The sequence below is a fragment of the Corylus avellana genome, chromosome 1 (assembly GCF_965113065.1).
Source record: "Corylus avellana chromosome 1, dhCorAvel1.hap1.2, whole genome shotgun sequence".
In the NCBI taxonomy this organism is placed as follows: Eukaryota; Viridiplantae; Streptophyta; class Magnoliopsida; order Fagales; family Betulaceae; genus Corylus; species Corylus avellana.
In genome coordinates, this window is record NC_142490.1 from 15,569,655 (window position 1) to 15,581,260 (window position 11,606).

At 38.4% G+C, this 11,606-nt stretch overlaps 3 protein-coding genes across 3 annotated transcripts; 1 reads left to right on the top strand and 2 right to left on the bottom strand.

Annotated features, from left to right (window-relative positions):
* The first annotated feature begins 247 nt into the window (after window positions 1-247).
* Window positions 248-1,337, top strand: LOC132172499 (Chitinase family protein). Its single transcript, XM_059584009.2, has 2 exons — window positions 248-732; window positions 884-1,337. The coding sequence occupies exons 1-2, from the start codon at window positions 248-250 to the stop codon at window positions 1,248-1,250; spliced, it is 852 nt and encodes a 283-aa protein (XP_059439992.1). The 3' UTR covers window positions 1,251-1,337.
* Window positions 1,338-2,713: 1,376 nt separating this feature from the next.
* Window positions 2,714-3,824, bottom strand: LOC132170500 (auxin-responsive protein IAA20). The gene is made up of 4 exons (XM_059581499.2): window positions 3,620-3,824; window positions 3,295-3,488; window positions 3,094-3,193; window positions 2,714-3,003 (listed from the first exon to the last, which is right to left on the bottom strand). Exons 1-4 carry the CDS (start codon window positions 3,763-3,765, stop codon window positions 2,949-2,951), a joined length of 495 nt encoding a protein of 164 aa, XP_059437482.1. The 5' UTR covers window positions 3,766-3,824; the 3' UTR covers window positions 2,714-2,948.
* Window positions 3,825-6,253: 2,429 nt separating this feature from the next.
* Window positions 6,254-11,252, bottom strand: LOC132170499 (Flavin containing amine oxidoreductase family). Its single transcript, XM_059581498.2, has 9 exons — window positions 10,787-11,252; window positions 10,137-10,322; window positions 9,907-9,991; window positions 9,578-9,725; window positions 9,411-9,491; window positions 9,039-9,210; window positions 7,639-7,798; window positions 7,367-7,470; window positions 6,254-6,833 (listed from the first exon to the last, which is right to left on the bottom strand). The coding sequence occupies exons 1-9, from the start codon at window positions 11,192-11,194 to the stop codon at window positions 6,534-6,536; spliced, it is 1,644 nt and encodes a 547-aa protein (XP_059437481.2). The 5' UTR covers window positions 11,195-11,252; the 3' UTR covers window positions 6,254-6,533.
* Between the last annotated feature and the right edge of the window lie 354 nt (window positions 11,253-11,606).

Consider the following 11,606-nt stretch of genomic DNA (forward strand, 5'->3'; position numbering starts at 1 on the left):
ATTAAGAGATTTTAAAATTTAAAAGGCTTTGTCAAATCGAATAAAAGTTGAGAGTTTTACCAAAAAAAAAAAAAAAAAAAAAGTCAGAAGTTAGACCTCTGACTTATTTATGCCCGTCCATCGCGCGTCAACTTCTTTAATCCTAGAAGATCGCAGGACCGAAGCTTCAATGTATGTATCTATAAGAAGGGGCTTGTCTTGCTCCCATTGGCAAGCACGAAGAAATTCAACTCTTTAATTTTAGAAAATGGCAATCTCAGTCTCACCCTCCCAATCCCATTGTCTTACATTTCTCACATTCACCTTCTTCTTCTTCTTCTTCAGCTCCTCCAGTACTACTTTTCTTTCCAATGCGTCAAAGGGCCTCCCCATCTCTTCTATAATTACCAAAGAGCTTTTTGATGCAATATTTCTACACAAGGATGATACTGCTTGCCCTGCCAAGAATTTTTACCCCTACGATTCTTTCATCCAAGCATCCAAATGCTTCCCCAAATTCGGTGCCATCGGAAGCTTACTCACACGAAAGCGTGAAATCGCTGCTTTTCTTGCTCAGATATCGCATGAGACCACGGGTGGGTGGCCTACCGCACCTGACGGACCTTACGCCTGGGGTTTGTGCTTTAAAGAGGAAGTCACTCCGCAAAGCAATTACTGTGACTCCACCAACACAGAGTGGCCGTGCTACCCGGGCAAATCTTACAAAGGAAGAGGTCCCATTCAACTATCTTGGTAAATCATTCTTAAATCTTACGTACGTGACTAATTTACGTTACGTACGTGTTAATGTTATGCATTGGTCTTCTAGTTCTTCAAGCAAATTATAGCTGGCTAGCTGAATTTTTTTTTTTTTTTTTTTTCTTGGAAATTTTCATTAATGCAGGAATTTCAATTATGGTCCAGCTGGGAAGGCTTTGGGATTTGATGGACTTAGGAACCCGGAAATCGTAGCAAACAGCTCTGTAATTGCATTCAAGACAGCTCTATGGTTCTGGATGACAGAGCAGAAGCCCAAGCCCTCGTGTCACAATGTCATGGTCGGAAGATACGTCCCCACAAAAGCTGACGTGGCAGCCAATCGGACTGCCGGATTTGGATTGGTGACCAACATAATCAACGGCGGGCTTGAGTGTGGAATAGCCGGTGATGGACGGGTGAATGATCGGGTTGGGTATTTCCAGAGATATGCAAAGTTGTTTAATGTTGATACTGGACCTAACTTGGATTGTGAAAATCAGAAACCTTATTAATTAACAAAATAATGCTACTCTAGTTGTTGCTATATATATTTTTTTTCATGTTTTGGAGGCCATATGCTTCTTAGGATTAACTAATGAATTTTCCTCTTCTGTAGTTTATTGTATCTAATTCTCTGTGAGATTTGAATAATAAAGTAATATTGCTTGATGCTCCAAACATGCATTATAGAATGGTTACAACTTACAAGAAGAAAGGAACAAACGAGAACGTGACAATGTGTGATCCCATTACCCATTTTTAGACTCCATATGTTTATTGTTCTTTTGTCCCTAGCACATGGCTTTCTCTCTTCTATTCTATAAATCAAACTTGTCTCAATTGACTTGTGACCGCAACTATTTGTACAGTTGACCACGCGTCCTTATTTCAGTTAAATAGATCTATTAAGACAAGAAACAAGCAAAAGTGAATCATTAAAGGTCCCGACAAAATACAATATGATGCTTTAAGAAAAACTCCATGAAATGAGAACAGAGAAAAACTTCATCGGCTCATTTCCTTATTGAGTCCAGTTTAAATATGTAAAACCGTAAATGGGGGATATCCTTCCTTTTCTGGCTCCCTCACCATGTGTATGTAAGGCAGGAAACCGTTGTCAGCGACTCCCTCAAGAGGACCTATCAGGCACAGCCCAACCTAAGAGTAGATGCACTTATCCTAGCTAGGCCCGAGGTGTAACGGACTCAGTAGGGCTTGAGTGGGCCTTGAGAGTCCAAGGAAGCGTTTCTTCAGCAATTGTAACCCAAATTACAAAATACATAATTTAGTTTAAAAAGTAGACTGACCCCATGGGTTGGAAAATGCCTACTTCCTAAAGCCAACTCGACTCGGGCCAGAATCCTATTTTCTCAACTAAACCAATTCCTAGGAAGAGGGAAATGGTATAGACTCTCGACCATTAAACCAAACATATAGATGAGTCTGAAGACTCTAAGCCCAAGACAATGGGCTCAATTAAGGCCCAACCAATGACTCAGAGAATCTTCAGCTCTCCACTTGAGGCATCATCTACCGGCATGCTCAGCAACTGCTCTAAGTTGTCTTCTGCAGTTGTATGCCCTCCCTCGAAACCTGAGCATTGAGATTTCAAAAGGGAAATCCTCTTCAAATGATGAAACGAAGCAGGCAATTAAAGGCTCCAAATATCCATCTGTGCCTTGAACATTTTGCATGTTGTTGAGCTTGATCATGAAAATCGAAGTAGAATAATGGGATTGACTAATTAACGAGTTCAAATAGGGAATAATGAGCATGAACTGGCTAATTACCCAAATCGTATCTTCTTGCAAATAGTTTGATCTCTTCTGTTTTTAAGGAGAGGGGGGGCAGAGAGGAGCCAAGTTGTTTGTTGTCTGATTTATAAGGTACAGTTTTGGATGGAAACTAAGCTTATTTCTGATCAATTTGTACATCTTCAAGGAAAACGGAACAAATGTTCCTTGTACAGTAGTCATCTGTAATAGAAATGGTTTCTGCAATAAGATTGTCAACCACATCATGATCTCATACAAAATCTTGCATCCAGAGGATAAAACTATTGCTTGTATGACGTATGAATGTACATATGCAACTCAGGAACATATTTCACAACAAAAAAACTATGCTTTGCTCGATCATTACATTGGTTTCACTCCACATGACAAAATCGGGGGAAGAAAGAGAGTAGGAGGCATCAAAATCACTAAATTTTAACATAGGCCTGCCCTTGTGATCTTCAATCTCTTTACAGTGGACAAGAACATCCTACATAAACCAGAAGAAAACCCAATATTAATTAATTAATTGAGAGGAGGAGTATTAATTCTAAATGCCTCAAAAATTAAATTAACTTACTCCCAAGGAACATCTCCAACCATCATCAAATCCCCTTCTTCATCTTCATAAGTTAACACATGACATTTCTCAGGCTGCACTCTATCCACCTCAGCTCCCCCTGTTCCAAAATATCAAATCATTCCAACTTTCTCCCATAACAACATAACAACATAACTAGATCAAAGAATCAATCTAAAAACAAAACATGGGTTGCTTAACAGAGAATGTTAGTGTTGAACATATGGTCAAGAGTCCTTATTAAGTCATCGTAACCATCGTGGGCTAATAAGTCCAGCTTTCTGCCAATTGGGATGCCTTCCATGTAAACCTTGACAAAGAAAGTGGTGTGATCATTGCACTCATTTCCTTCTGCTGCAACTGACTTTACTGGTAGATAATCCAACGTTTGCTCCCTAATACCAAAAAAAAAAAAAAAGGAAGAGATTATTATTTGGAAAAAATCGTTGGAGTTTTGATAGTGATCATGATCATACTGATGGGCTATATATACTAGCGCAATTATGAAGAATATATATATATATACCTTGGAATAGAAGATGAGATGCTTAGTCCGAGCCTAAGATCTGTGCTAAGGTCTCTCTTGAGGTGTGGGAGAGAGGATTCGCCAGAGAGAGATGGGTGGTTGCTGCTGTCAATTGACGATGAACAAGAATTACTACTTCTCCCCATTCTTAGATGTGACGACAAACAAAGCCGCCACCTTACGTTTAAATAAATAGAGAGAGAGAGATATCATAATATCAAATGATGAATGTGTTATGCGTTGGGAGGGGGGATTTCTTTCAAATAACTGGTCGGCCTGAAATGCTGTGAGGGTAGCCGACAAGCGCACGCGTCGAGTAGGAACTAGGAACCAACGTGGCATGTTTCATAATTTGCATTTCAACTTAATTAATTAAGCTGATCAATGCGGTTCATGTGCCAATTTTAGGCATATTCTGGTTGATGGTGGGATAAGCATCTTCTAGTTTTACCATCAAAAAAGGCATTTGCAGCGAATAATTACAAATCAAATCATATTCATTATGTAGTATTTAATTAAAAAGAAAAAAACAGTAAATGCAACATATTTCAACCGGGTGAAGTTGACAGTGTCAGCAAATGTAAAGACAATATTCTCAGAAACAGTAAAGGTTGTAGTGAATTGATGTCTCCTTTTGCTATCTCGGAGTCGTTGAACAAGGCGTCCACCACAAACAACATCATACCAACTTGAGGAAATGAATGTGGACAAGTCTCTGGTCCCTGGATATATAGAAAGGAATTCTTTTTAGACACGTATTAAAATAACCGCATCATCAGCATGCATGCCCTAAATCGTCTCCAAATCAAAGTTCAATGGATATGGATTATGATTACCGTGTTGCGCATTGGGGCTTGCGTATTTAAATTAGTGTGTATTGATATTAATGCTGAGGAGGTTACGTGTTGTCATACGTAGTTAAACATGATTTATTTAAGGCTGCCTGCATAATTATATAAGTATCGACAAATCCACGGGAGATGCTTCAACACGCAAAGATAAAAGTTAAAACCTCGGACATTTTGGGCCCCCCATAAATATAAATACTTATGGGGCCCTTGTGTTTCTCATAGAATTTTTCTTCTTTAATCTTTTCTGTATCAATCTTTTGCCACGAGGGACGTCGAGCGTCTCAACTCTTGAGAATCACTTGCATCATTTCTTAATTTTCTTTTTTCTTTATAAAATTATAAAGAAAAAGAAAAGGCTATAATTATAATAATAATAATAATATAAACAAATCAATTTCTTTATTGTCTGACCGGAAAGAGAATAAATACTATTTTGCACTCCGATTCATAAAAAAGATTAAACAGAGACAAATCTTTCCTGCTAATTAATGCTTTTTATTGAAAGAAGGTGCCAAAGATCCTATCGTGGAGACAGGCTATCAACTCGATTTGTAAACACAAGGAAAAGATTGAAACAAAAAAGTCACCAAAAGCATTTACAACATTGATTGCTTCTCGACTAAACAGCTCGCACCCACGTGTACAATTCACGTGCACGTGTATACTGTTGATGCACCTCCTCTCTCACACACACACACATATTACTTATTAGTCAAATTCATTCCATTCTCCCCCCTGTTCTTTCACAAGGGTGGCAGGAAAATCTTGCTTGGACCTAAAGATACGCCTATTGCTAGGAAGAATGGAGAACTTGCAACAAGTGAAAAGGAAAAGGAAGATGTTCCCTACCCTCCCTACCATGATGTTGCTTCAATTAACTATCATATGTTTGTTGGTCTCCAACAACAGTAACAGTGTTTTTTTTTTTTTTTTTTTTGGAGCTTAAAAAGCATGTTTTAATGTCTTGGACTCTTAAGACCAACAAATCTCTTTCCCTTAAGGCTTTACATCTCTTCTTCCTTCCTCCTTTTCCTTTCAATCGATCTCCATCAACATCTTCAATTCTCCATCTTTTTGTCAGTCAAACTTACAATTACTTTTGAATTCCCCCATGTAAGTATGTCTCCGAGACCAGGCCCTACGCTGGAGGCATGACCCCTTTTATGGCCTATTCTTTACCGACCTTTTCCCTCTCTTCGCCATTAATTTGCTCCGTCACTTCTATCAAACTTGCCTTCAAATCCTCTACACCTATCAAAAAAACACTAGGCGCCTCGTGATTCATCAATGTTCCCGCTATTCACCACCCATATATACCATTAGGCTTAGGCTCAAACATTTTTCTCACCTACTGCCCCTTTTCAAGAGATGGTTTGTTCCGGTGACTAGAATAATATCTTTGGCACATTTCAAGGAGGATTGTGTCCATAGTTAAAAGTTAGGCAGCGCTTTATGCGTAAATCAATGCCTACTTTGGAACGTCCATTGCATATTTCACCCACTTGTATGCATAACCAGAAGACATTCAAGCACATCCCAAGTAAAAACAAGCACTTGGCACTTGACCCACTGCCCCGATAGAGATTTGATTTTCAGCGATTTTATTGTTTAAATTGCTATAAGAGATTTAACATGAAATCCACTTTCCCAATCAAATTTTGGCTGTTCACCCGCCAGCTTGGGAAAATAAAACCCACAAGGACTCGCAAAAATCAGGATCCACTGCCCCATGGTTGAAGCATCTGCAATGACTAGATCTAGGGCCACACGACTACAAAGAAAGTGAAAGAAACTCATTTCGTGCGCGCTAACCAATGACTGCACGATTACAAGAGTAGTTCTATAATTGTCTCTCGGAAGAGTAAGTATTGGAAATGACATGAGTAGGGGGTCGTTAATGACAACGACCTAATAATTACAAGTCAAATAAAAACCAAAGTAAAATGCCTAACCCAAAAAAAAAATAATCTCCACAAAAGAGGCTACCAAAACCCCATAATGAACAGATGATCCCAATAGGTGAAAGCGTCCGTCAATTTCCAAAGTTTCCTTAAAATCTAACACTATTTGTATGCATTCTGCGATAGGAAATCAGTCACCTCAGACGCGACCTCATAAGCATTCTCAACACATCGGCCCAAGGCTACACCGGATGCATAGTTGCCCCCAAGAAACATCCCTTGAGACCCAGTATCTCTGAGAGCAGCTTTTGCGGCATCTAGAAGATCAAAATGACCAATCAAGAACTGTGGAATGGCTCGTGGCCACACCCTCACACCCAACATAAGTGGATCCTTTGCATTAGGATTTATGAGAATTTTTCTCAAATCTCGGTCTACTGCTTCAACAAGTTCAGTCTCCGTCTGTCATTGAAATCCATGGTATTAGGAAGACTTGAAAGAAAGAAGAAACTGAATGATATCTACATACATGGATCCTTCTATTTCATGGTTAATATCATTCAACCTTTAGATCTGTCAAATAAAATCTTGAACATAAAATGATTTCTCAGGATCCTATTCTGATATTTACCATCTAAACATAATAAATCAGAGGTCAAAGATAATGCCGCTGAAAGTTAGACCAATCATTGATCTTCACATGCAATATCTAAGCATATATTTGAACTAAGGTAATAAAAAAAAAAAAAAAAAAAAAAAAAAAAATAAGAAAATAAGAAAAAAATCTTCCTTTTTCTTTTCTTTTTTTCTTTCAAATTATTATTATTATTATTATTTTTGATAAATAAGTTGAATTGCAGAATTCTGTCATTGGTGAATGCCTCCACCTAACAGTTCAACGAAAAAAATCAGTTTGGTTTTTTGACCTAAATAAACCATCCATACCACTGCAATACCGTTAAAACCACAAAGTGAATCATCTCTAACTGTCATACCTTGGACAAAATTCCAGGATTTGTAGCCCCTCCAATGTAGTTCAAAAGCAGAATCCTTCCAGCTGGTGCTCGATTGGGGAAAAGTGATGAGCTATATATAGTTCCTGCAACACCAAAGAAAATCCACATGCTGAATTTGGCAGGAAATTTTCAAAGCATCCTTAACAGAATATTAGTTCTTACTATCAAACTTTTGACTGTTACATCAAGTATAACCAGATGTTAAAAATGAGTCACAGCCATAACTAACGTGTAAATTAAAGCAAATATACCTAAAGTTTCTACCCCTTGGCTGCGTGGATGCAATTGACCAAACCCCTTTAATTCACCATTTATCAGGCATTCTGTCCGAATTGCTTCTTTTGGATATGAAATGGACACGGCTGCAACTGGTGGGTAATAAAATTTCGAAAGTGCATCTGCAGCAGCAGCCTGCAAATTAACGAATTAAGGAACAGAGAACAGTTCCTTCTATAGTCCAATAAAATTATAAATGTATGATTTCTTTAGCCCAATAAATAAATATTATTTATATAGATAGACCACTGCTACTTCAAACTTTGATTACACACCACCAAGGACCATCCCACAGGGTATGTATCATCAACAAAGCTTTAACTGCTGAACAAATATGGGATAAAAACTATCAGGAGCTAAAATATCTGAAGTATTTCAAAGAGACTGCACCTTAAATATTTACCAGCTCTCACTTTGAAGGACTCTATAAACTATAAACTAATTTACCATGTAATGAAGTTTTTATTTAACAAATAAAACTTGGGCAAATAATCTGTAGTTAACCAAAATTTTGAAGAGGATTAGCTGCTTAACTGATATACTGAAATTCAAATAATACCAAACCAAACAAAGAATGATATTAAGGCTTAGTGTAAACGCTAGTGCTGGATAACTTTAGGGCATACATTCAAGACAAAGTCTGAACCATATATCCAACATCCCGTGTCAATGAAAATGAGTTAGGAGCAACCAGTAAGCACTAATTCAACATGGCACAAATTCTTTCAACCATTTTACCAAACAACCAACTAAAAAAACCAATCTACTAGTATGACAGAATGTCAAGCAAATGAGAACAGAGATTCAGTGAACCAGAACTCATAAACCACATGCCGCCTTTCTTTTATGACCTCTCATAGGGTATCTCGAGGATATATCAACTTTCGCATTCTGGACATAAGGGGTGTCTATTAATTTTTTGCTTCTCTGCCTCCACCTTGCAAAATCTGACATAGCTCAGAACCTAATCTAAATTTTATTCTTCATTACCGCAATATAATGATTAATTAATGTTATAGATTATTATCTGTCCATCAAATCACTGTAATAAATGTGTAGAACAGAAAAAAGGGAGAAAATCTCAAAGTAATTACGAAACCCAGAAAGTACTCAAAAAATCAAGGAATCGTTTTTCCAGAAATAATAACAAATAATTGAAAAGGTGATGACTTACCTAAAACAGATATTTTTACATAAAAATATATACATACCATCAATCAATTGCAACCTATATGAATCACATATTAAAAAACAAAACAAAAGAAAAATTATACAGAAGATTAGACCTCAAATATAATTCAGTTTCAAAAATTCCACTAACAAGAGCAGTGATAAGATGATCAGTTCTAAAGAGTTATTCAAGAAAGGAGCATACAGATAGAGGGCGCAACAAACTACTCGCAATATAGGAAGGAACAGTCATGACAACACTTTTACTCTGAAGAGAAACCAATCCTTGTGGTGTTTCATACGTCAAACTATACCCTCCTTCATCCAATTTTCTGATACTTGAAAGCTTCCAAGACAATTTTACTTTCTTACCCAACCTGCCAACAAAATCAGTAAGAAATCACCAATTCTTTAAAAAATAATAATAATAATAATAAAATAAAAAAAAAAACACACACACACACACACAAAGAAGCACTTTGAGGACAAAGAACAACTATATAGTTCACTTTGTCATTGCATAATGATAATTGACCTTCCAACTAGAATATTTATCTTTTTTTCCAACTAACAGTACCTTGTCGATATTGCATCTGGCAACATAGCAAGTCCCTTCCTTAAAGATCCAACCGTTTGGCCCTTTGGCTTAGGTAGACGCCTAAAAGCAAACAAAATTCAGAGCATTGAACATAAATTTATAAATAGAATCATGAAAGATAAGCTTCAATGAATGAGTAATATTACGGATCTCGAGGTTGCTTGGGAACTTTATTTCTCTCCTGGATTGTTTTGAAAGTGCCACCAATGATACTACCACCATTCTGCTCTAGCTTCCAAACCTTTCCAAATGCTGCTTTCATACTTAGTTTTGAAGGATCACCCGCATAGACACCTGCATATGACAAAATATTTCAGGTCAACGAAGCAGCCACATAACCAACTGAAGAGAAAACAAGTCATGCCAAGCATATTTCAACTTTGGAAAAATTGTACAATGAAGAATAGAGAATTCAATGAGAATGCAGGATGAGAAGAGGTTTGTTGACTATATAGGCTAGGCTGTAGGCTATAACCTGAACAAAAGGGCTCTATCAAGCGCTCAAAAACCTCATCACCAAGATTACGACGCACGAACTCCTCAATTGATTCCTCATGCCCCTGTCACTTTTGTCATGAGAAATTCACTTTTAAGAATGGACGAGTATTGAGTGTGTGTGTGTGGTCGATGTACATGGGCATATGTATTTGGCAACAAAATAAATAAATACAGTTAATAATAAACAATGCGGTGAAGAGGACAAACTGGAGGAGGAGGGCGAATGCCAAGAGCACCAAAGCCGGCCCTGAGCTTGCCACCAATGCTCATCAAGTCAAAGAACGCGAGGTCAGTCGGCTTGGAGGGGACTGGCTTTAATTTCCCATCCCACAACACAAAGCGAGGCGCATTTGGATCACCCAAAACCAAGTCATCCTTCAACCCACTATCCACCTACAAATGTATATAAAATAATGAACAATTCAGCCAAAAAGATGAACACATAGACCTAAGACATACAGAGAAGAAAGAAAAAATCAAGAATAATCAGACTCTCCCCGAATGGAGAACCATTAAATAATGAGGATAAGAACATCTGGGCTGTGTTTGGCAATAGAATGGAACAAGAGAGTGAAAGGAATTTGCAGTGATTTATATGAATAGTAATAAAAAGTCATTAATTTATATAAAAAGTAAGAATATTGAGATTAATGTTAAGAATTTTTTTGGGAATGAGGTTTGGTCCGGTACAGCTCTTGGCACGCACAGCCCGCTACCTACGCCAATAGTGAGGCCAGAATGTACACAGATTTGATGACGAAAGGGTTTAGCGTCGAATTTATTAAAGAAATAAATCAACTGGTACGAACATTTTGTAGTTGGAAACCCTAGGAAGATAAGAAGTGGGAGACACGCACCACCATTGTAAGCATGGGATCAGAGGGCTGGAAGCTATTGGGGCCCTCTTCCCAGAGATAACCGTCTCTCTGGACGGTGATGATGTTGCCGCCAACACGGTCTCTGGCCTCCGTGACGATGAGGTTGGGAGCAACGCTCGAGTGCTTGGTGGCGAGGGCCTGAGCGATGCAGAGGCCGCTGATCCCGCCGCCGACTACCACGCAGTCCACCGAGTCGGAGTGTCCGCCTGGCGCCCCGGATGAGTAGGGAGAAGAAACGGCAGATTCCTCCTTGGCGATCGAGCAGCGAATGCTGGGGCGTCCGTGGGGAAATGAGCGGAAGACAGAGGAGGAGGGCGTTGGGCGGGGGACAAGAGGACATTGGGTGCGCCATAATGGCGCGAGGTCCGTCAGGGTGCTCATGGTCATGGCTAGAGAGATAGGGGAAAGAAAACAACTGTTATCTTCTCTATTTTCTTTTTTCTTTTATTTTTTTGAAATACAGCTGTGTTATCAGTTATATCTAGAATATTCTTGAAAAAGAGGGAAATGGTATTTGACGATTTGTGTCTGATGGCGACGTGTCTCTCTGGGTATGGATTACTTCTTTTATAGACCAGTAATCCTAGTCCACATACGGTGCCTACCTTGAACCCTTTATAGTTATGTTTGGGGAGAGCGTAGCCCGGCACTGTAGCTAGAACGGCACTGTTCCAGCTACAATGCTAACTGACACGTGGCGTTAGAAATTGATTTTTTATCTTTCTTTTTTTAAATCAAAATATTAAAAAAAAAAAAAAAAACAAAACAAAAGGGCACGTAGTTTAATGTTAAAAGGGTC